A 25949-nucleotide genomic window follows, 5' to 3' on the forward strand; every position below is an offset into this window, starting at 1 on the left:
GTAGTTCACCCAAAAATGAAAATTCTGTCATTAATTACTTACCCTCATGTCATTCGACACCCTTAAGACCTCTGAATGAATATATTTGTGTTGAAATCCGATGGCTCAGACAGACCTTCATTGACACCAATGTCATTTCCTCTCTCAAGACCCATAAAGGCCCTAAAGACGTCGTTACAAAGCCCATCTCATTACAGTGATTCTACAATCATTTTATGATTCAACGAGAATAGTTTGTGTGTGCAAAAAAACTAAATAATGACTTAAAATAAATAAATAAATAATTCATTACATTTATATAGCGCTTTTCTAGGCACTCAAAGCGCTTTACATAGAAGGGGGAATCTCCTCAAACCACCACCAATGTGCAGCATCCACTTGGATGATGCGACGGCAGCCATGTTGCGCCAGAACGTTCACCACACACCAGCTGATTGGTGGAGAGGAGACCGAGTGATGAAGCCAATCAGGATAGGGGCAAGATTGGGAGGCCATGATGGACAGAGTCTAATGGGCAAATTTGGCCAGGATGCCGGGGTTACACCCCTACTCTTTATCGAAGGACATCCTTGGATTTTTAACGACCACAGAGAGTCAGGACCTTGGTGTAACGTCTTATCCGAAGGACGGTGCTCTTTGACAGTACAGTGTCCCAATCACTATACTGGGGTGTTAGTACCCACACAGACCACAGGGTGAGCGCCCCCTGCTGGCCTCACTAACACCTCTACCAGCAACAACCTAATTTTCCCAGTTGGTCTCCCATCCAGGTACTGACCGGGCTCAGCCCTGCTTAGCTTCAGAGGGAAACCAGTCTTGGGCTACAGGGTGATATGGCTGCTGGTTATATAGTGATGGGCCAATTTCTAAACAAAGCTTCAAAAAGTTATGAATCAGTGTATTGAATAAGCGGTTCAGATCGCCAATGTCACCTGATTTCAGTAGTTTGGCAGTTTGACACACGATCCGAAACATGAATCGATACTCTGATTCATAACAGTTCAAAGTTTTGTTTTGATATCGGCCCACCACTATACAAATCGTTATTTAGTTGTTGTTTTTTGCACACAAAAAACTATTCTCATCACTTCATAAAATTATTGTAGAGCCACTGTAGTGAGATGGGTTTTGTAACGACGTCTTTTATCTTGAGAGAGGAAATGATATTGTCAATGAAGGCCTTTCTGAGCCATCGGATTTGAACAAAAATATCTTGATTTGAGTCCCGAAGATGAACGGAGGTCTTGCAGGTGTTGAACGAAATGAGGGTATGTAAATTATGACAGAATTTTCATTTTTGGGTTAGTCCAGAAAGAGAATAAAAACATCATCAAAGTATTCAAACGGTTGTGAATCAGTGAATCGATCAATGATTCGGATCGCATGCCAAACTGCCGAAATCACATGACACTGGTGATCCGAATCATTGATCGATTCACTGATTCATAACTGTTTGAATCTTTATTTGAGCTTTGAACACAAACAAGGAAGAGAAGACAATGCTGAATAAAGTCGTAGTTTTTGTTATTTTTGGACCAAAATGTATTTTCGATGCTTCAAGAGATTTTAATTAATTAACTGATGTCACATATGGACTACTTTGATGATGTTTTTATTACCTTTCTAAGCATGGAGAGTAAAGCGTGCATACACTGGATATGCTCTCGGACTAAATATAAAATATCTTAAACTGTGTTCTGAAGATGAACGGAGGTCTTACGAGTGTGGAACGCAGAGGTGGTAAAAGTACTCAAAAGTTATACTCGAGTAAAAGTATATATACCTAAATAAAAAAATACTCCAGTAAAAGTAGAAAGTCCTCCATTCAAACATCACTTGAGTAAAAGTACAAAAGTATCAGATTTAAATGTACTCAAGTACCGAAAGTAAAAAGTAAATATTCAAATTAACTGTAAATATCAATAATTAAGCAGATAAAATCTTTTGGGACTGATACGCAATGCTTTAATTGAACAAATGATAAGATTAGATACTGCAATTAAGAATTTGTTAGAATTGCAATTAATAGGAGACAATGGCTACACTGTGTGATATTTTCTCCCATCTAGTGGTGAAACAGTATATGACCATCCAGTGAATAATTGTTTCTGCTCCTCTCAATTTCGATTTCGTTTCAACTCCTACGGTGGCCGATTTAGTCATGGCTTTCAGTTCGACCTTTTCGGTGAGTGTTGCGTCAACTCAAGTGATGAGGTAATTTTTGAAAACTATTATAATAATTGCAGTTATTTAATTTACCAAATGATCTATGATCAAGTTAATCTATGTAAAATGAATAATAGAACTGAATAATAACCAGTTCATTGCTAACATCAGCTATCAGGTTCCCAGACGAATGCAAGCTCTTAGTAAAGTAACTTTTATCAGTGCTATCATTATTCTGTATATTGTACAACACCACTAGCGTAAGGCAAACAAATTATAATGCAATTAAAATATTAATCTCATGTTATCCGTCATAGAACACGGATTTATGTTATAAGGTAAACAATACTTTTTCATCATTGACGCGAGGAAAACTATCCTAGACGTCGTTCTAGTGTTATGCACAGCACACCGTGATATAATTAGCCAAGCAACAATAAAACTTCCAATATACACAAATAGGCTGAATTAATATTACCTGTCGAGAAGAAAGCAGGCAATGTCGGCGTTCTTTTTAAAATCGTTGCTCCTCATGAGCTCTTTCCATCTTGGAAAGGCCACTCCAGTATTTACTTTTGTCTTGTTGATTTGCCCGTTGCGTTGCCGTCTTAATTCTCTTTTCCGCTTCCTTGGCGACTCTGATACATATCCCGCAATGTTACTAGGTCCCCGACCCGGGTCGAATTCGATAATCAATTCCGGGACGTGGTTGCTTTCACACAGAAGGCGACCCGGCAATGTTCCGGGAATATTGCGGGTCCGACGTGCAGTGTGAAAGGGGCTTAAGAGTGATCCTCCATCATCATATAGCAGCCTCAAGCAATCCTCCTCTTCACATGCGACACAGTGCCATCGAGTGTAAAAACGCGAAAAGCGAAGCTTGAATTTACGGGTATGTCCCTCTTTGGCAAATGTACTTTCAAGATGGAGAAGCAACATGGCGACCACCATCCGAACCCTCAACACTTATGTATTTTCAATGGTATATTATAAAATTATGAGAATGCATTATTACTTGAAAGAAGTAAATATACATTAATGAGCACATATATTTTTGAAAGAACTAAGTGATTTTAGCTAAGAATAAACTAAAAAAGTTACACAGTGTAGCTTTAAAATAGACATGTTCCATAACATTAGCTCCATAAAACAGATGAGGAGCAAGGTAGTATTAACTAATTCAAAATTAATTCAAAAGCCATAACCACAATGACATATTACGTAACAATTAGTTAATAGTCATGTGCCTCAACAAGTAGTCATACTATAATTTTGCCAATTGCTATGATTAATGATTAATTAAACAGACAACTGAGGGAATGCATGCTTTGAATACATGAATTTACATTATTAGTTTATGTAATATGTTATTAGGGAATTACTGGTCATATTTAATTAATAGCAATTCATATATTACTTAATCTATTAATCATATCAAATGTTCATTAGTTGCTGATGCAGTAATCCTTAATAAATGGTTTAGTTCTTCATTAGTAATACATTAACTCATGATTATCTGTGCATTAGTTAGGCATGAATTATAATAGTGCACCTGTATTGTAAAATGTTACCGATGTTTTCATAGTGAATAGTGTGCCACAAAATAAAAAAGTTGGGGAAACACTGAGCTAACGTTAGTGTGGCAAAACCTGACTTGTCAGCTTTTCCAAGTCTATAGGCTACCCGACTGGATCATCCATGAATGACCAGACCCGGTTTGGAAATCAAGTGTAATAAATACGTACTTGGAGCGGGCATTGGGAAATGTATTGGAGTAAAATGTAAACTTTGCCTTTAATATTGTAGTGAAGTAAGAGTAAAAGTAGATGCAAATAAAATATACTCAAGTAAAGTACAGATCCCCGAAAAAAATACTTAAGTAAAGTATCAAAGTATTTTTACTTGATTACTTACCACCCCTGGTGGAAGGACATTAGGGTGAGTCATTAATGACATCAATTTCATTTTTGGGTGAACTAACCCTTTAAGTCTTTTCTGTGAAATGGTGCAATGTGAATTAAAACCACATTCATATTAGCTTGCTAATGAAGATACTGTCTTTAATTGTGTCCATCATGTTCAATAATGTTGACCAACCAAATGATATATGGCCTAGACCAGGGTTTTTCAAATTGTTTAATTCCACAGGCACCTAAATATGATGTGTTTCCTAATAACCTAGACTAAAGCCTATTTTAGGGAGTCCCTGTAGCTAAATTGAACCACCTTAATAGATTGTTAAAAACCAAAATAAATTCTTATAGAAATCAGGGCTCTCAATACATTTTATATGGGTATCATTGACAACCTCTCCCTTTCGGGCATGGGATAGTTGTGCTGTCCAGGTGATGACCCTGACAGAAATTATTTTCATCTAAATGCAGATCGCCTCATTAAAAACGTTCTCCTTGTGTTAGAGCTCTGAAGCCCTTTGATACCCTCATTGCGTTCCCGCTGTAGGTAGGAAAGCACAGCAATGTCCTTTGATGTGTCCTGCTAGGCATGTAGGCAATGTTGTGCTGTGGGCTCATGGTAATGAACCGACGCGGCTCCTGCAGGTGAAGATCTACAGACATTGTCATCAATCACACATGTGCATCGGGCGGAGGGGAGAATAGGCACTCGACCTGCGGCTCGTACTTCAATGCCACCCGTGAGGAGTTCCCATCTGCGAGATACTCTGCCACTGACTTCAATGATGACAAATGCACCAGCCGCCGTGGAAATATTGAGAATTACCAAGACATTTATCAGGTATAATTCCAAAGGTGATAAAAGGGCCCTTGTTGGGAATGCCATTGGACAAGACGGAAACAGGATTTTTTTTCCTCATCTAGGCGAAGCAATCAAGAGCATTTGAATATCAGATGGGCTTCATATGACCCACCACAATCATTTTCCATGTTTACACCAAGGATGAACTATAACTATAAAGATAAAGCTGTGTCCCAAATTACGAACTATACACTATGCATTTATGTACTCAACCATCTAGTGTATGAATTTTATACGGTGATTTTTTTTTTTTGATTTTTTATCCAGCATCAGAGTCTGTTAGTATGGAACTTTGTTTCTGCAACAGTTTATTTTTTTGTTTTATTTTTGCGTTTGCGTTTATATCTCGCAATTCTGACGAAAAAAAGGCTGAATTGTGAGTCACAATTACCTTTTTTATTTTGTGGGGGAAACAATAGTTAGCCCCTCCCCTTCCAGTTTGTAACAGTGTGCAACAGTTGGGATTTGGGAGTAAAAAAGCCATTTATTTTCTTCATAGGGAAATTGATTTTTAATGATGACTTATAAACTTAAAAGACGAGCTACGAGGTTGTTAATCAATGGTATTTAATTCAGTTGAAGCTGAAAACCTACATTAATTCAACTTATTATTATTTTTTTATCGTGTTGAATAGCATTGCCGATGATGCCATACAGAAAATTCCACCAATCGGAGTCAAAATAAGCAAAACGTGCCAAAAGAGCTCCTTAGCACCGCCCACTTCCATAAAGCACTGTGAATGGCACTGTCCTTAATGGCACTGCACATGCACTGACGGTGTTGCGGATTTACAATGGCTGCCGTATGTCCATTAAGTCCATGATACCGAACGGTGTCCCATTTGTCATTTTAGGATTCAGAAAGGTGGCTGCGAGCCTCCTTTGCAGTTGATGTGCGAGTTTTGCGCCAGACTTTTTTTCTGACATTACATAATGTGGCGTTATGTCATGAAAGTGCAGACTCATAGGAAGGCTGCAAATGTTTAGGTTGCCATTTAACAGGGCCAATAACATATTTGAGACAGTCTCCTCCCTGTGCTCTCATAATTCTTAAATATTTAAATATATTTTCACATAAGTGTTGCACGGACGAGTGAATCTGCACCTTGAGAGCAGTGATTATGGGCGTGCGTTTGCTCATTCGCCTCAGTCACGCGCCCGCGCACCCTACCGGGAGAAGAGCCTGTACGGCCCATACAAGGACCTTCCGCTCTGTCGACGTCAAGCGGACCCATACTCGAAAAAAACTCTCTGAAACTTGTGAGAAACCGGAAGGAGTTTGACACAGAAATACTCCATCAAACGTCCAACTTAGTTTTTGAAACTTTGTCTATGTTTAGGATAGGAATCCAAGTATTTAACAGTGTAAAAAGCTCCGTATGCATGAAACAGCATTTCACCCCCCCCTTTAAGGGAGTATGCGATTTCAGACGCAGCCCAAGAAGTGTCCAACATTTCACACTCCATTGTTTCTATTAATTTAGTGCATCCTCCATATCGTTCTTAGTGTGAATGGGCCTGTTTTCAGCTGGTCTTAAACTAACAACAACAAAAATCCATGGGAAAGTGGTTGCTTTCTGTGACGAAAATGTTTAAAAGCTGAACATCTCAATTCTCATGCATGCTTAATGCAATGTCGAGCATCATGATCGATCATAACAACCAGTAACATTTGGAGTCCCAAAAATCAACCTAGTGCAATGCATCTTGAGAATCTTAGATCACAGAACTACAGACTTAAGTACAAATAACAGCTAATCTTCTGAGTCGAGCCAGCCCTGGTCACAGTCTTTCTTGTGTATTGTTTGTGTTTGTCTGAGCTCTGCTGTATTGACAGCACCATCTGTTGCTGTACTGCTGGAAGATGAGCTGGCTGACTGATAGCGACTTCTAAATTTATTCTCCTTCACATCAAAGGCACATGCTGTGCGTGCAGAACAATACTGGTACCATTAAACATCTAGGATCCGACCTTTTGCAACCTTGAGTGCACAAACAACCAAGATTAATAACAATATTACAAAGAAAAGTATATATAAACAACACTGCTATGAGAAGGTCTTGAAATCAAGCAGCAGTTTCAATGAAGATGCCAGATGGCAGTATAATTTCCTTTTATTTGACTGTATTTCAAGACATATCAACAAAATCAGATCCTATAAAAATAAAATATTACATTAAATGATGATGAACTTCAGCCCAACAGGACTCAACAGCGGCACTCTGCAATAAAATTGGAGGGAAAATATGTGAATATTAATAAGATATATGTGCGACAATGAAGAACAGTTTGGCAACAGAGTGCTGTAGCAGAAAAATATTGCATGACATTTGGAAAAATTCTGTTATTATTACCTATATTTTCTTTTTGTTTTATTATAAAATCAAGCAATTTAAATAACTCTTTTAAAGGATATTTTAAAGGATATGAAGCAAAGATGGAGCTCCCATAGGCTCATGACTGAGGTAATTTGATGCAACATCAACATCATCTCAAATAAATAGAAATGGTGAGTTAAAATGTATCTGGAGAAAAAAAAATCAAGAAGCTATAATTCAAAATTCATTGAAAATTCAGAACATTTTCACCAACCCACTTCAACATACGGGCAGCTTGAAAAATAAATGAATATAATGTTGGTCTCAAAGTGATTTAACCCACCGGTTCAGTGTTTTTTCCCTCCTTTCTTTGGGTCAGAAGATTCCAGTTTAGGTTTTGCAGATCTGGCGAATTGCTGGAGTTTAAGTTAAGCAATGTTATTTGACAGAAAAACATTTGTAATAATAAATCCTAGGTGTAACCAGACAGTAACAGAAATTCCTGCTGAAAAAGACAGCATGTCTAAAACCAGCTTTGATTTGCCTCAAGTGGGTTTCTAGATGCCCCTTCATCTATACGTGTTAATGCTGAAAACCTCTGAAAGCAAAGGATACCACCACAAGAGGTCTGTCGTTGAGTACATATCCATTGGTTTCCTTTAAGGCCTTCTCCGCGCTTCTCTCGCTGGGGAGTCCGATGAAGGCCTGACCTTTCATCCTCCCCTCTCTCATCAAAACAATATCAAACCTGATGGGAACAAGCACAGTTATACATCAGCACATGTTCACGAACACTCGCCAACAATGTTTACTTTTCATTGGCTTTGATTGTGATTGGAGGTGTTGAGGCCTCAGACAAGGGCCTGAGGCGTTAGATAGTGGTGCTTACATGTTTCTCTCCTCCTCTGAGGAGATGTCGATATACCGGCCGTAGATGAACTTCAGATCCTGCGGAAAAGATTGAGCTGGGTTATCTATCTGGTACTAAAGTGAGATTTATCAGCTGTCAGGCTGTTCTAGGCACATGCTGAAGTGGAATGTGATCTTTAAAATTTGCTATTCAAATATATGTATATTTGGAGTATACTGTTATGATGAAGCGTAGTAGCACTTTCATTTACAGTCCCGTTCTGCATGTACATACTATGTATGTTAATTACAATAACTGGGTAATAACTAGGTACTAACCTTGAACGTACACAAACCCTAACCATAACCCATGGAGTTACCATATAGTGTACTTGCAGAAGAAAGAGCTGTGTAATATAAGTACGCATATTGTAACATAAAGTGCAACCTTGATATCAACCACACCAACTAACCCACACTTGGTCATTGACAAAACTGGTTAATTTTTATCCAGAAATCATCTAGTTATCTAGAAATTGTCCAGCCCAATTGTAAAAAACATGTTTGTAAAATATTATATATATGTGACCCGTCACAGAAACCAGGGACACAAGTCGGCAGCACAACTTTCGAGCAAACTGAGATTGAAGCGTTTTTTTTCAAATTATGTGATTTTCGTTTTTTTGCAGAGTCTGTTAGATGAGATCACGAAGAAGCCTCTCTGTTTTTGAGACAGCAGTTTAAATTTTGTGTATTTAAAAGCGTACATTTTGAGGTTGAAATTGGCTTGTTTTCGGAGATTCTAGCACGCAGTAGGGGTGTGTCATTGTCTGTGTGTATTTCCATATGGGATAAGCCTGCTTTTGTTTCTTTTGTTATTGTACCCGCCCTCCGGGGGAAGCGTGGCTACTTATTATGCAGCGCTCTGGCCGGCTCTAGCTGATATCAACATTCAATGAAGATGGACGCCGCAATGATCATCGCAGATGAGCTGAACCGTGGCCGTTACACCGTAAATGTTTCGAAGTACTTCTTCGACAAGCCGGATGCTTATGAACAAGCTCTCACAGACTCTGAAGAAGATCCAAGCGACGATGAAAGCAGCATAATAAGACTGGATAATACCCTAATCTACAACTGAGTGAAGATGAAGAAGAGGAAGAATGTATCAGACAGGCGTCAGACGAGTTGGACCGTAAGAAATCAGAGGCTATATCGATAGTAACATTTGACAGGGATAAAGGCAGAGAAATGGCTCAAATCTGTAACCTTGGCTATAGTGCAGTGGTAAGACGCATGTCATCAAGTTTTGATGCAACTCGATCGAGGATCGAATCTGCCTTTTGCCACACTCTCTCTACTCCCTTTTCCCATCATCAGATCGGAAAGGCATTTATTTTCAAAAAGAATTGAGAAAATGTTAGTGGGAATGAAGCATCTAACATGTGTTTATTAATAAGTGTTTCTCGGTTAGAGTGTGTGGCAAAGGGCGGACTCGAACCACTGATCGCATATGCTTCAAAACTTAATGACATGCGCCTTACCCCCTACACTACAGCTACGGTTAAGGACTGTAACCACATCTCTGTCTTTATCCCCTTCGAACAGACGCAGTGTTCCAGATACACCAAAGTTTGTCGTTTTGTGTTCATTCTAAGAACACACACACATTATCTCATGTTTAGTCCTTCCTATACCTACCTATTGTTCTTAACTGTCGTTTTAATTGTAATCGTTAGCATCGTATCACTTGCCAAAAAAAAAAACATTACTATAATGGGCTTTTAGATGGTAATTTTAGCATCTTTATTATTAGTAGTATTCGGTCCGATTTTTCCCGTTGCGTCTGTCGTTACTAGCAACCATGCAGCTTTACAGGGGGTATGGCTTATCTAAATGAGATGTAAATGAGCCCTATTGTCACTCCCAGCAGGTGAGAACAAGTGAGAACTGCAAAACTTTAGAGGCTGTTTTCTCTCTTTTACACTTTTCTAAAGGTATACATTCAGATGGACACAACTTCTCCAAATATTATCAGATTTCCATGTGTTACACATCGTTGGAAAGCTTGGAGACTACACTTTCAGAATCTGTGAATAACTCAAAATGTCCCAGAACCGACTTGTGTCCCCACTTTCCGTGACTGGTCACATTAGACTATTATCATGGTCCAGTACTTACTTTTTCTTCAACTTGCTTTGCAATATTCTTAACGTAAAGCCTGCAGGTTGGTTCTCCAGGTTCATAATTTTTAAATACGGACATTTTCTTTATCTCTGTAAATGTAAAAGAATCAATAACAAAATAAAACAGCCGTATACAATCATGTAAAAAGGAATTCCAAACATAAATGAAGTCGTTAAATGTACGATCAGGAATGACTTAATGTCTGACTTAAAATAAATGCCCGCTAGTAATCCCTAGAAAACAGGACAACTGAAACATACAAACAGTCATATGACAGCCTGGTGTGCTTCATATTTAAATATTAATTTCCTCTTTACAGACCGACTGCATGTTTCTTGTGAACACTCGAAGGCAAATTCTTTAGCAGAGCTTCTCAATTCTATTTGATGTTCTGCGTGCTACAAAGAAGAAGAGAGTGTTTGCGAGCACAATTTGAGAGTCTTTTACCATCTCTGGAGAGTCTGCCTCTCTCTAGATCTCTCCTAGAGATGAACTCCGAAGGGATGTCCTCATCTTCCTCCTTCTCTTCCTCCTGTCTGGGGACCTGGGCGCTCGGGTAGATCTTCCCAAACCCTTCTACAGCTTCCTGAGCGGAAACCTCCTTCTCTGCCGTGTCTAGGAAGAAGTTGCATAAGCATAATTAGTGCATGTTTTGAACTGTCACGGTGCTCAATTTCAATCTGTTTGTGAAAGGCTGCCTGTTGCAGATTTCAACGATGACAAGTGAAAGGCGGCACCGAAGTCTTGTGTGAACATGCATCAAAATGACAAGCCTTTGACTCTTCAAAACAAACTCGAAAGCACAGGATTGTTTTCTTGTCATGCACAAAAGCAAAATCAATTCCTGTAATCAATAACAAAAGGCACGTAAATACAGATAAAGTGGAAAATCCATGCCAGAGGAAAAACAGGCGAGTGTATTAATCTCTGAGGGTGACACTGGTGTGTTTGCGTGGGGTCACGCTCTATGGGGTTTCCTTTCAGGTTCTTTCATAGCGCAGTTGGAGATGTCACCTGGCAGTTGGCAGTAAGCCGTAAGCAAACGCGTATGAGGAATTATGGGAAGCAGTGAGGCTACACAAATCCTCTGGAAACTTGTCTGACAGATCTATAGTGCCTAATGTGTACTAGAGCAGGAAGTGCTGATAAGTTCCCTCAGAGAGGTGGATGCCTTTGACGTTTCTCGTCATTTAAACATCAGCTGAACGCGAGCATAATGGAAAAAACTATCAGCCCTGTGCTAGTTTCTTTTATAAAGAGAGTTAGGAAAGCTGTTTCTCTTTGACTTTCAAAGGTTTCCCATCTCTGTTATTGGTCATAAACATTAATGGAAAACAAACAAGATAAGGTAAACAAAAGACTGGGGCTCTCAATTTGAGAGCAGAGGATGACTTTTATTTGCTTTGTCTGCATAAAGTGCCGACATTAGATCATTTCTAAGATGTACTCACACCAAAAAGTATAGTGTCAGTTTTATTTTGTTTGATAGTTCTGTCATTCCTGTTTCCCAAATTAAGTTTGCAAAATATATTGAAATAAAACTGATATCACGATGCAGCTTAGTGAGATTGTCACTGGCTGTGATTAAGTTAATATATACACCAATCAGGCATAACATTATGACCACTGAGAGGTAATGTGAATAACACTTTTTTTTCTTCTTCATCACGGCACCTGTTAGTGAGCGGGATATACTAGGCAGCAAGTAAACATTTTGTTATCAAAATTGATGGTCAGAGCATCTCTAAAACTACAGCTCTTGTGGGGTGTTCCAATCCAGTATCTATCAAAATGGTCCAAAGAAGGAACAGTGATTAACTGGTGACAGGGTCATGGGCGACCCAGGCTCATTGATGCACATAGGGGGGTGAAGGCTGACCCGTGTGGTCAGATCAAACAGATGAGGTACTGTAGTTCAAATTGCTCAAGAAGTTAATGCTGGTTCTGATAGAACAGTTTCAGAATACACAGTGCATCACAGTTTTTTATGTATGGGGCTGCAACAGTTGCCAGGCTGAAAGCAATAACAGTGGGCACGGGAACAGCAGAACTGGACCAGTGGAAGAGGGTGGCCTGGTCTGATGAATCACATTTTCTTTTACATCACGTGGATGGCTAGGTTTCTGTGCGTCGCTTACCTGGGGAACACATATGGCACCAGGATGCACTATGGGAAGAAGGGAAGTCGGTGGAGGCAGTGTAATGCTTTGGGCAATGTTCTACTGGGAAACCGTGGGTCCTGCCATTCATGTGGACTTTATTTTGACACATACATTTGACACATTAACTACGCTTTTCATGGAAACGGTATGTCCTGGTGGCTGTGGCCTCTTTCAGCAGGATAATGCACCCTGCCACAAAGCAAAAAAAGTTCAGGAATGGTTTGAGGAGAACAACAACAAATTTGAGGTGTTGACTTGGCCTCCAAATTCCCCAGATCTCAATCCAATCGAGCATCTGCGGGATGTGCTGAACAAACAAGTCCGATCCATGGAGGCCCCACCTCACAATTTACATAACTTAAAGGATCTGCTGCTAACATCTTGGTGCCAGATGCACAACACACCTTCAGGGGTCTAGTGGAGTCCATGCCTGGACAGGTCAGGATTTTAGCAGCAAAAGGGTTTTGGCAGCAAAAGGGTATCAACACAATATTAGGATAATATTATGCCTGATCAATGTATCTGCTACCAGTTCATAGTGAGCCATGTCATTTACAGATGTTTAGATCATGATAGAGTGTTTCAGAGTCTCAGAACAGTTTGGTTCAGTTACTGTGAATAAAGCCATTCTGAGAAGCTGTGAGCTGCATACGTATAAATGAACATACAGTGCCCTCACTTTGAAACCACGCTTCATTCTAAGGCCCTGTTTCACCTGGTATTAAAGGTGCCCTAGAATTAAAAATTGAATTAACCTTTAGTGAAATAATAAGAGTTCAGTACATGGACATCACATACTGTGAATCTCAAACACCATTGCCTCCTTCTACTTATTTAAATCTAAAGCGAGCTGCTTCGCTGAACAACTGAACTGCTGTGTGCTGTGAGCTGCTGAAATAAGCCAATCAGAGCAGAGCTCAACATTAATATTCATGACTCTTCCAAATTAGGCAAAAACAGAGCATTACATCCTAGCGACAATTTATAGGGTTGTAAATGGACCTGTAAAACTGTATCTGGACAATTTTTGCCCTTAAATAAGCCACATACCCTCTATGTAGATATCAGAGAACAATTTAACATATTATTTCAACTCATTCTAAGGCACCTTTAAGATGAAATCAAGTGAACGCCTTGTGTAAACGGTCATTAGCTTTCGATCACTTCCAGAGGCAGTCGAAAACCCATTCGACCGGATTGTTTTCGTAGTGTAAACGCTCATGTGGTCGAATGTGTTAAGACAGCCACAAATAAGACAGCCTACCCTCGAATAAATTAGGACAAAAGTGATTGAAAGTGGACAAAAGAGACGGCCAGGTGTAAACGGTATGTGTCTCCCTCATCTACTTGTCTGATTTAGCAAAACGCATTATAACAGTGTCAATGTGCCCTAAGAAACCTCAATTGGAAAGATATTTTTTTTTAAAACACTGTTAATTTTATGGTTTGAGTTGTTAAATATGAACATCCATTTTTTGCACGTTTTTTCCAAATCTTTCCGCATTTTAAAAAGGTATTTTTGTTTTATATGCAAATGCAATACTCAACAAAACCACCACAATTATTTAAGAATTATTGATCCGTTCAAAATAGAGCTATTCAAGTCACTCTTCATATTGCAGAAACATAAAACAATGCTATTTTTTTTTCCAGTATCGTGCAGCCTTATCCCGAGTAAAGTTTCAGGGTTATCCTGACACAGGGGAGGGTCTCGGCGCCTCATGGTGAGAGCAGCTCGGCCTGCTGACAGCCCGATACATTAAATCTTCTCTCCAGCTGAGACACTATTCTCAGGGCTAATTGCTGTGTTAATTGAGCAGGTCCGCACAGGATGGATGGGTGAACCCGGGGCGCATTCGGTGATGCAGGCGGATAGATAAATGAATGATGGGATGCCAGGGGTGGCGGGGGACCTGCAGCCTTACCTTCAGTCGCATCTGCGAATTGCAGCTCTTGATTCTGTCCAGGCCCCTCGAGGATGGTGGACACCTCAGACGATATATGGAACTCAATTTTTTTCTGTCCAAGAGTCTGAGGTTGCTCGAACACATCTGCTGGCTGCAGGGCTGGGCCTGAGGCTCTGAGAGATATAACATTGAGCAAATCAGCAAATCTCTTTGCATTCCTGAATGTGGTCTTTTGAAACTATAAAGCGATGTTTCATTTTACTTAATTAATGATAAAGCAGCTTATGGTTGAGTGAAATGCAGCTGAGAGATTACCCGTGGGAATCCGGTTTGGGAATAAACAGGAGGTCTTTTAGTTTGGGTTTCTTTCTCTTGGAAGAAGTCTTTGCTCTCAGCGGTCTTTTGCATGGCTGGTTAACAAGGCCCATCAGTCTGATCATCCTTTGTGGAATGCAGGGAGAAGAAGTGCGAAGCTATTAAACATGTATGGCTTTTGAACGCAAGGCAAAATGCGGCAATGAAACAAACAAACTGAACACTTTGCAGCTTTCAGCAGCTGCCATTCTGGAGGCTGACAATCTGTCATGAGAAAACGTGCCAATGCTGGTGATGCAGTCAAAAATACTACCACATTTATTTTTAGAAATTTTTGTTATCTGTCTGTCTGCAGGGGAAATGCCCAGAAAAATAGGATTTATTATTATAATTAGTTGAGATTTTGATATGGAACATTTAATTGTACAAGCTTATTTCTAACATTTTTATATTTAGGACTTTTGGGGTCAGAACATTTTTAAAATATTTTTGAAAATAGTTGCATAGTAAAAAGAGCAATACTGTGAAATATTATTACAAATTTTAAATATGTTTTAAAATGTAATTTACTGCTTATTTCTGCAGTCATTACTCTAGTCTTAAGTGTCACATGATCTTTCAAAAATCATTCTAATATGCTGATTTGCTGCTCAAAAATTTCTGATTATAATCAGAATTAATTTCTTCAAGAAAAAAAATCTTACTGACCACAAATATTTGTAAGGGACTGTATATCTAAAAACATACTGCCCCTTTTGGTTTAGCTACTGTATTTTTGCAGTATCAGAAGTACTACTCTCTGACATTAAACCAGACATGTTATTATTCAAGAAGCTAGCTATTAACATGTTGACAGCTTCTGAGAAACACTATTTGAAATCAACCCAAACAAACACACCCCTTTCTTTATTGCCCTGTCGCCAAAATGCATGAGTGCACGCGATGCAAGAGTGGATGTCTCTTTATCATAGCTGAAGCGGAGCAAAATAATGACACCACACCAGACAAACAAGGACACTCAAAACTGTCCTGTTAATGGCTAACATTACAACAGAAGCATGTCTTGGTTGTGTAAAACCTAGCAAAAACACCACAAACTCTTGAGTCCATTTGAGGCCTTCCCACTGAGGTCTCTCCAGTGTTGGAAAGCCTTCCTAATACTAACACGGGCCCTAAAGCTGATCATAACCCTTCTTTTTAAAGTGACATTTTCTCATTTGCAATGTCTCTCAGCCATCTCTCTTTCTAGAGTCTTCAAATCTCCCTCGTCCCCCATCATGAGTGGACACGCCCTCTACTGCTCATTACTCATTACAGCTACAAGTGTGTTGTGGTCAAGCAGAAACCTCCCGCGATCTCTCTTGAAGCCAATATGGAAGCAATGTATACTGCAATTCCTAAACTGGCCACTAGGGACAGGCTCCAGAAGGAAGGAGAATCTCATTAAGCCCCATGTTAAAACTCCCAACTTTACAGAAGAAAAAAACATGTTTACAGCCTGGTACAAATTGTGGTTTTGGTCTATATGGCTAATTGTGGTTTTGGTGTATTTGGCTAATTGTGGTTTTGGTCTATATGGCTAATTGTGGTTTTGGTCTATATGGCTAATTGTGGTTTTGGTCTATATGGCTAATTGTGGTTTTGGTCTATATGGCTAATTGTGGTTTTGGTCTATATGGCTAATTGTGGTTTTGGTCTATATGGCTAATTGTGGTTTTGGTGTATTTGGCTAATTGTGGTTTTGGTGTATTTGGCTAATTGTGGTTTTGGTGTATTTGGCTAATTGTGGTTTTGGTCTATATGGCTAATTGTGGTTTTGGTCTATATGGCTAATTGTGGTTTTGGTGTATTTGGCTAATTGTGGTTTTGGTCTATATGGCTAATTGTGGTTTTGGTGTATTTGGCTAATTGTGGTTTTGGTCTATATGGCTAATTGTGGTTTTGGTGTATATGGCTAATTGTGGTTTTGGTGTATTTGGCTAATTGTGGTTTTGGTGTATTTGGCTAATTGTGGTTTTGGTCTATATGGCTAATTGTGGTTTTGGTCTATATGGCTAATTGTGGCTTTGGTGTATATGGCTAATTGTGGTTTTGGTCTAGATGGCTAATTGTGGTTTTGGTCTATATGGCTAATTGTGGTTTTGGTCTATATGGCTGATTTTGCCCTTCATGACAACTGTGAGGGGATGAATTTTTTTTATAACTCATTCGTTTACATTATATAAAGCCTTAAAGTTCTGCATAATTAAGGGCGTGGTTACTTTGAGTGGCAGGTGGATAGCCATAAGCTCCGCCCTGCCTCTTTGCCCATTTTCTGTTATCCAGGGGTGACACGTGAGCAAGATGGCAACGGCCAGCTACAGAAATGTTTATGTATTATTTGCTTATAATAATGATCATTGTAAATAAACATATAAACATATTCAATTTAATAGATTTTTTTGAAATAGTTCGATTAAATAAATAAAAAATAATAATTAAAAAAAAAAAAACATTTTGCTGTTGTACCAAAATTGGTAGCTACTGAGTACCGTGTAATTTTTATGGTAGTGGTACCGACTACTGGAACTACTACACTCTTTCAGGTGTAAAACAGTTTGAATAGTTGTTAATATGAGAAATATGATGCATAATTTAAGAGTTTTAAGTATTGTATAACATTAGAAGCTCTCGACGACTTCCATTTTTAAAAAGTAGCTCTCAAATGAAAAAAGGATGGAGACCCCTGGTTTACAGCTACTGTAGAAACATGGTGGCACAAAATGGTAACTTCACTGTAAGGGGACCCACGGTGTACGTAGAAAACATAACGATTCATGATGTAAAGTCTTTATACACCACTGAAAACATGGTTATGTATATTATATTGCATTTCTGTCAAAATATCCACATAAATATTACACACTGCACCTTTAACTTTAACTAACTATATAGCTCCCTATTTGGAAACAATGAAGAATGCAACACATACTTTACTACTGATTTTCAAGTTTAGTCGAACATGCTTGCATACCTACTGCTTATTAGCTACAAATGTGTTGTGGTGCTCTGTCTGATCCACTTTAAACAGTGTTGCTCAGAAATCGCTTAACTTTAGCTAACCCTATAGCTATAGTGCCCCGTATGAATCGTACATTTTCAAAATCAGTTTGATTTTCAAAATCAGTTCTGATACATTTCAGAACAGAATTTGCTTGCATACACTGTGCTTCAGACATTATCTTGATTGCATGCATCTACTAATAATGTCAAACTATTTAAACAGCTTGTAAATAAAATAGAAAGATGGAAAACCAGCTACCTCTCTTTGTCCTCATCTCCACTCTCATACTCGGATTCTTCTTCGCTGCCTGACGCCCCCTCCTCATGCTCCGGCAGAGGAGGGTTCTCCGGGGGGAAAGGTGGGGGCATGGGCCGCAGTGGGCCTGGGGGCATCTCAAACTGAAACTATACAGATAAGTGGGTTACACCTTCGTGTAGCTCATCAATATTAGCGGAGCACTTAATCCGATTCAGTGAATTGCAAAGCATCAGTAATGATGTTGACTTTTTAATTCCGGCGATGCCTGACATTACCCATGCTGCATCATCATGCTGCTTGAATCGAATTTGAGATAAGATAAACATTTACAATAGTGCAAAATACCAACTCACCATTGGCGGACGAGACGTCACTGGCCCAAATGGGCAGGGGAGGTTCATCTTATTCATCAAGTGAAGAACCTGTGGAGGAAAATGGTCATCTGATGAAGAGAGCATGTGTGTGTGTGTGTGCTGTTTTTACACACCTGGTGCTGCGTATTTCTTGGACACAAACATTAATTGTGACCCTGGCTCCATATGTAACCCAGATTGCTGCTTGGGAATATATTTAGGCTCAGTGATGGCTCTGAGCAACAGATTTAATGTGTTTAAACCACCAGCCTGTTTCTCAGAAAGCTAGCACCACCAAAAGGCAGCCCAGGAAATATCATGCCATTTCAAAAAACGGTGTAGCTTAAGGGAAAATGTTAAATACATCACTCATCCCTCCCACATGAGCTCGATATTAATACCATCAGAATAATTCCCTCCAAATATTGTGGTTTGATGTTTTAGAGACTGGACTTGACTCAAAAAAACAAAACAAAAATTCACATTAGTGCCACTCTGAGGGAGAACATTTCCTGTCTTTTACCTGATATGAACTAAAAACCTGAAAGAGATGCTGGTACACATGAGGTTATCATATACATGTGCACGTTTTCACATTCTCAACATGAACTGATAAATAAAACAACAGAAAAAGATAGGGGGGGAAAATACTTTGTTTTCTCTACTCACTTGAACATAGAACTTGGGCACGCTCAGAAGTGTGTGTGTAATGTTTGTCAAAATTCCACTTGAAGGAGGAGGGTATAAATATTTCAGCGTTGGATTTGTTTGAAATTTCAACCTGCGGGAGGAAAGAGAAAAAGAAAGCATACATGAAAAATTGCCAGTCGTTCCAGAAATGCTACCCATGACAAAATTCAAGAACATAATAGTGAAGCATAAATATAAGAGCGAGGTACAAATATTTGGCTGTGTTTGGTAAATGCCCACGCCTGCAAAACGTACCTGCATTAGGGGATGGGTGAGTAGCTACAGTTACAGCTACAAGTTACCAACAAATATATATATGATATATATAATATAACAAAATATAAAAATTATATATATATATATATATATATATATATATATATATATATATATATATATATATAAAAAAAAAATTTTTTTTGTGGGCAACTTTTTTTACAACGTTTTATATTTGAGTATTTTTAGAATTATAAACAGGTTATGTCACGACACTTTTGTAAGTCCATCCTCACTATTACTGCTACTCACCAATACAGAATAATATCACTATATTAATTAATTTAGAGCAAGCAGTATATAAAATATTCATAATGATTTTGTGGGTGATATAAATATAAGCGATTTGTGGGTGATATGAAATTTCAATTTCATAAACACGCTGTTCAAAGTTTCATTCTTTGCTAATATGAGAGCAGCAAGACAAATTTTTAATTAAAACATTTGTAATAATTAGAATTAAAACATACATAATTTCAGAATGATAATTATTAATATGTTTGATAATAATAATAATAACAACAACAGTGTTGATGGCGATTAATCGTATCCATAATAAAAGTTAGTTTACATACTGTGTGTACTATGTATACTTAGTATGTATATAAAAATACACATGTATATATTTAAAATAGTATGACTATAAATATTTAAATTTAATATAAATGCATATTGAGGCAACTATTTCATAAATAGATACATGTATGTGTGTGTATTCAAATATACATAATATTATACACAGTACACACACACACACACACACATTATGTAAATATTTTGGATGCTATTAATTGTGATTAATCGGTTGACAGCCCCAATACATACATATAGTACACACTCATTTTTAGAGGTGTTACCCTCAACTCCAAGATCCAACTTTGCCATGGACTTCGCTCGCAATCCAAATGCTTTGAATGTCAAGACACTTTCAAGTTGAATTTGATTGCGTGTTCTATCATTGAAACGGTCTGCACCTCATTCAGAGCATCACACAGCTGAAAAACACGCTTATCAAGCGACGCTTCTCTGTGCACGAGCTGCTCTGGTGGAATTAAATAAATAAAAATCTGTCACGGCTCCGCTCGTTAAGTGAGGGTGAGGTGCGGGCTCCTTGTGCAAAATTATATCTTAGCCCACGGTCTCTTTATCAAAGGCCACCTGGTGCCACCACATGGCAAGAGCAGACGGGCTGTCACCACAGAACAGACACTCTGAGACATGGGCCTGTAATTGGACATGAGACGGATGGTGACAGCCACTCTCCAACCTCCTCTCTCCTCCTTTCTCCATTTGCTATGGGCACTTCCTACAGGATCACCAGGACCTGAACTACTGACATCAGGTGCGGGATGTCAACCGAGAGCGTCAGCCTATCTCAAATCTCCAGTGACATCATAAACACAGTGAGATTGCGAATGCTAGAGGATGTCAATGTTCTGATCAAACAAACCGAGATGCATGTGCACACCTACCCCAGACTGGGAGCAATGCAGTTGTCTACCATAGGGACATTGTGTTGTTGTTTTTCTTTCTTCCCCTTTTCAGCTTGAGCACCGGCGCCACTGAAACATAAGGAAAACTATTATGGGGGTGTTTTATTATAAATATAAGCAGTGTTGGAGGCAAGGCTTTAAAAGTTGCATTTTTCCAGTAACTAGTAAAGTAATGCTACATTTATATTTACAACTAAATAATTAATTTGACATTTTTGTAAAAAGTAACACAATTAGTTACTTTTTTTAAGGGAGTAACAGCATAATGTAATGTATTACTTCCCCAACATGAACATAAGGGTGTTTCTTTAAACATGGACCTTTTCTGGTTATGTGAACTTTTAGAAAATAAACTCTCTTAAAACATATTTGTCACACAAACAAGTTTCATTTGTCTACTAAAAATGTTAAAGGTATAATTCACCCAAAAATGTAAACAACTCCATGATTTACTCACCATCAAGCTATCCTATGTGTATATTATATTAAAAAAAAATGTCCTGATGTTTCCAAGCTTTATAATGGCAGTGAATGGCAGCACAAAATTTGAAGCACAAAAAAATAGATCCATCCATTATAAAAGTAATCCATACGGCTCCAGGGGGGTTATAACACGTTATAAAGTAAAATATCTAGCTTCTGGCAGACCGCTTTCCATATTCGACTTACGAAAGAAACGTAACTGGTGCAACGCATCACTAGGACGTAAGTGTTTAGAACTTCAGGTTTACACTTTCTGCGCAAACTGAATACACAATGCGGTCTGGCGCAAGCTAGATATTTTACTTTATAAAGTTTTGAATATTGATATTTTTCTTACACAAACCCATTGTTTCACTTCAAAAATACTTTATTAACCCTCCGGAGCCATGTGGATTACTTTTATGATGGATGGATGGATGGATGGATGGATGGATGGATGGATGGATGGATGGATGGATGGATGGATGGATGGATGGATGGATGGATGGATGGATGGATGGATGGATGGATGGATGGATGGATGGATGGATGGATGGATGGATGGACGGACGGACGGATGGACGGACTTTTTTGGGCATCAAATTTTGAGCTGCCATTCAATACCATTAGAGATTGGATTAGCCAGAACACTTTTTACAACTCTGATTTTAATTCCGATCGTCTGAAAGAACAAAGTCATATCCGCCTAGGAGGGCTTGAGGGTGAGTAAATCATGCGGTAATTTTTGAGTGAACTATCCCTTTAAGCAGTGTATATACTGTACATGCCTAATGGGAAAATTGTCTCTTTTTTTTTTATGAAACATCTTTACAATTTCCACATTTCAGATGATGAATTCTGTTTAATATGATTATGTGTAAGAAATTACATTTTAACATTTCTAGAATAAAATGTCAGACTATTTGGCCTTTCTAAGGCTAATTTTCCAGCTAGAATTGTATGTATCCTAAGATACACAATTAAATATGTTCACTTTTTGGGGGCATAAACTGAAAACAGCTTGATTAGAAATGCCATACAGTAATAAAAAAAAAAAACGTAAATATTTTTTTCTTTCTTTTCTTCACACATCACAAGTCTCATTTTAAGTCAAATAAACTGATAATGTTGTCACAATTTTTAATAAAACTTTATTGGGAAAAACTGTTACTCAGAAATTAAATTAATTGTATTTTGGTAAACAATGCATACAAACTTTATGAATATTATCAATGTTTTTTAAATATATAAGTTTGATTATCCTTTGCCTGGGACAGGGACAATGATAATCTAGGCCTATTAAAAAAAGCATTTGAAAAGTAGCCAAAATAAATGATAAAAACATGAACAATCTAGAACTATATATAACTAAATCAAATATGCTTGTTTAAATCAATCTGTGACATAAAAGTGCCCATATTTGAAGAAACATCCATAAACACAGTACTGATAGTGATGAATATAAAGAAACGGACAGTTAGCCAATCAGACTAGAGTATATTAGAGAAGGAAGAACAGGAATAGCTGAAAGTTTTATTTATTGTTATTGTTATTGTATTGTTATTATATGTATATATTTACCTGTTAGTCACAGGTGGATCTTTCAAAACACTGACATCCTCTTGGTCTTTTGCGAACTCAACCACTAGTGTGTGTCCAAGGATTCTCAGCTGATGAAGTCTGTTTAGCGCCTGTGGGAGGAAAGAAACTACTTACTTTACGAACCTGTCAAAGCCATCTCTTAAACCACAAGAGGAGCGTGTGTATTTTAATTTTACCTTAGAGGCTGAGGTCTCGCTGCTGAAAGTTGCAAATGCCATATGTTTCTGCAGACGACAACACAATCAGGTCAGCTGTATTTATTCATTGCATCATTTGCCCACAGCAATTTGTAACTTTCGTGCTTGCAAATCTTGCGACTTACTAGTGGTCCCTTCTCTGACAGCACTCTGATGGAGGAGGCACCAAAATATTTCAGGAGATCTTCTTTCTCATCTCTGTTGAGTTCTCTGGGCAGATGCCGTACGATGAGGGTTTTGCTTTTCTTAGTTTGAACGTCGGCCTCGTCCGTCTCTGCCATGATTCTACATTTAAAGACAAACAATTAAGTCCATCAGTAACTTTGTTCGTTCGTGATGCAAATTGCATGTGCATCTTTTAATAAATCTGCAAAAGCATGTATTCACTGTAGTTTAGCGAGTCAAAATAAAGTCTTCATTACTCAGCATTATTAAATTACAAGTCACCTTAATTTTGCTTTCATGTTTGTCCACAGCTTTCCTTTACATTGCACGCCAAATGAATGTTTTGTTAAAGGAATAGTTCACCCAAAAATTATATACACCATCCTTGGTGTATATGACTTTCTTCTATCAGACGAATACAATAGTTATATTCAAAAAATGTCTTGCCTCTTCTATAATAGCAGTGAATGGCTGTTTCTGTTTTGAAGTCCATAAAAGTGCATCTATCCATCATAAAAGTGCTCCACGTAGCTCTGGGGATTAATAAAGGCCTTCTGAAGCGGAGACATTGTATCAAATATCAATTTTTAAAACTTTACAAACTGTAATCTCTAACTTCCGCTAACTGTTGTATGCGCATTTCATTGTATGATGTAGGACGCTGCGGTGAGAATTTAAGCTAATTCTTGCGAGAACCAAGTTTTGTTTTGCTCTATTCTCTGAATTTCCCGGTTTGTCACTGGAACTTGTGCTACGCCTGCATTCTACGTCATACACTAGACCGGAAGTCTCTTGTGAACAGTTTGTAAAGATTTAAATATGGGTATTTTTCTTACACAAATGCATTGTGTCGCTTCAGAAGGCCTTTATTAACCCCCAAAGCCATGTGGAGCACTTTTATGATGGATAGAGGCACTTATGGACAAAACAGAAACAGCCATTCACTGCCGTTATAAAGCTTGGAAGAGCAAGGACATTTTTTTAATACAACTCTGATTGTATTCGTCTGCAAGAATAATTAAATATACACCTAGGATGACTTGAGGCTGAGTAAATCATGGTCTAATTTTTATTTTTTGGTGAATGATCCCTTTAACCAATATCAAAAGAATGAATAAAAATAAATGTTGGTTACATAGTTGACCAAAAACAAAATCAAAAATAAAAAAGCTATTATGTTAATGCATTTATGCTCATTTAATTTGTAACAACAGTAAATACACATATAAATCCTGCCCAGACTCATTCAAACAGAAAACCTGAATAATATCATTATAATATAAAATAAAAGAATTAGCATTATTTTTTGCATTACAGTAAAAACAATAACATGTGTTCAAATAATATAATGGACTTCAAAGGCTTCATAAGATTCATGCAGGCAATTATTACCTTTATAATTAGACATTATTATATACAATCAAATACAATGCATGGGTTAACGCATTTAGTTCTTTTCAATACAGTGACAGAGCATATGTTTCGTGTCATGTCATTAAAAGTGCAGCGTATCTGTCCGGAACTGTATTTAAGCATCTATTGTTGTTCAGGGGAATGGAGTTCTGAAAGCACAGGATCTGCACAGGGTAAAGAAAGAAACTTATATTTTGCCTTTTTTACTGTCTATGCTTCATCAAAGACTGAAGGAATTTGAAAGTACGTTGAATGGAGAAACATGCTTAAGATTGTTTTCGTAAGTAACGTTAACGTTAAACAGTTGAAAAATTAGCAAGTGTTGAGAGGTTTTGTTGTGAATGGAATCGGACAAAACATCAGCAACAACAGAAAACTCGAGTACAGATGAACAAGAATTTATAGATAAAATAAAAAGGAATCAATAAGAAGCATCGCGCTGCTAAAGAAATATGGCGCAGCATAAAGATAATAACACAAGTGATGCTTTAAGAGCGAGAGATATGAGATACAACATACCCGACTCAAATTCACCCTCTTCCGCATTACAGTTTGTGGGCGTGTCTAATGGGGGTCAAGGAAATCGGATACCTGATTGGTTGTTTGCGGGTCATTTCCTTCACTGATTGGTGTGCGCTGCACATCAATCACAAACGGTCAAATTTCAGAAAACATTTTTTTTTTGTCCAGGAGATGGCACTGCTGATAACGAAATTAATCCGTATCAGCATTTAGTACGTTTTTTTCAGTATTTATTCGGTGAAGAAGTGATAACCTTTCAGAAAGTGTTGATAATCGACATCAGAAGGTCAAATTCTATATTATATGAGCTGATTTATTTATTTTTTTAAGAATTTTGTATTATTTTGTTTAAAGTTGCTATTTACATATCTTCCAATAATGTTGGTATGGTAACTGTAACGTTATTGAATGGTTGCGCGTGATGCCGTCAACGTATTCATGTCAGTCTGCCAAGCACAAGCTGACTTTTGTTTTATAAGTGGTTTTACTCTGTAATGCTCATAGTATATGGAGATCAGACAAATGTTTGTATGGCTGGCATATGACCAAGCCAAATCTTTGCCTCCCTTCCTCCTTCCTAGTCATACTGGCCCTCTGTCTCCTCAGTCTCACTTTTCAGGGTTTTTTTTTTTCACATTTTCAAAAATCCATATTCAATGAGCATGAAAGATAAATGGATCGTATGGTAAGTTGGCAACGGTTTGCTTAGGGCGACCTAGAGGTTGCAGATCTGGATTGGTTGTCACCATTGTGCCTTATGTATACAAATTCCTTGCTGAATTTTAGTCTCCTGTC

At 38.0% G+C, this 25949-nt stretch overlaps 2 protein-coding genes across 4 annotated transcripts in view; one reads left to right on the top strand and one right to left on the bottom strand.

Moving 5' to 3' along the window:
- Nucleotides 1–7038: 7038 nt before the first annotated feature.
- On the bottom strand, nucleotides 7039–25197 carry rnpc3 (RNA-binding region (RNP1, RRM) containing 3). 3 transcript variants are annotated; one of them, XM_067434475.1, is made up of 16 exons: nucleotides 25152–25197; nucleotides 23180–23339; nucleotides 23034–23081; nucleotides 22837–22946; nucleotides 20773–20862; nucleotides 19004–19115; nucleotides 18335–18403; nucleotides 17982–18127; nucleotides 14681–14806; nucleotides 14384–14538; nucleotides 10744–10911; nucleotides 10291–10385; nucleotides 8150–8208; nucleotides 7876–8008; nucleotides 7604–7676; nucleotides 7039–7164 (listed from the first exon to the last, which is right to left on the bottom strand). In XM_067434475.1, exons 2-15 carry the CDS (start codon nucleotides 23333–23335, stop codon nucleotides 7608–7610), a joined length of 1536 nt encoding a protein of 511 aa, XP_067290576.1. In that variant the 5' UTR covers nucleotides 23336–23339; nucleotides 25152–25197; the 3' UTR covers nucleotides 7039–7164; nucleotides 7604–7607. The 3 variants fall into 3 exon arrangements, with proteins under 3 accessions (XP_067290576.1, XP_067290574.1, XP_067290575.1); XM_067434473.1 differs by having other exon boundaries at nucleotides 7039–7433; XM_067434474.1 differs by having other exon boundaries at nucleotides 7039–7467.
- Nucleotides 24580–25949, top strand: part of col11a1a (collagen, type XI, alpha 1a) — a 119583-nt gene continuing 118213 nt past the window's right edge. Inside the window, exon 1 of the mRNA XM_067434472.1 lies at nucleotides 24580–24805. The gene's annotated coding sequence lies outside the window, so the exon portion shown is untranslated. The remainder of the gene's footprint in view (nucleotides 24806–25949) is intronic.

This window comes from Pseudorasbora parva, chromosome 24 (assembly GCF_024679245.1).
Source record: "Pseudorasbora parva isolate DD20220531a chromosome 24, ASM2467924v1, whole genome shotgun sequence".
NCBI lineage: Eukaryota > Metazoa > Chordata > Actinopteri > Cypriniformes > Gobionidae > Pseudorasbora > Pseudorasbora parva.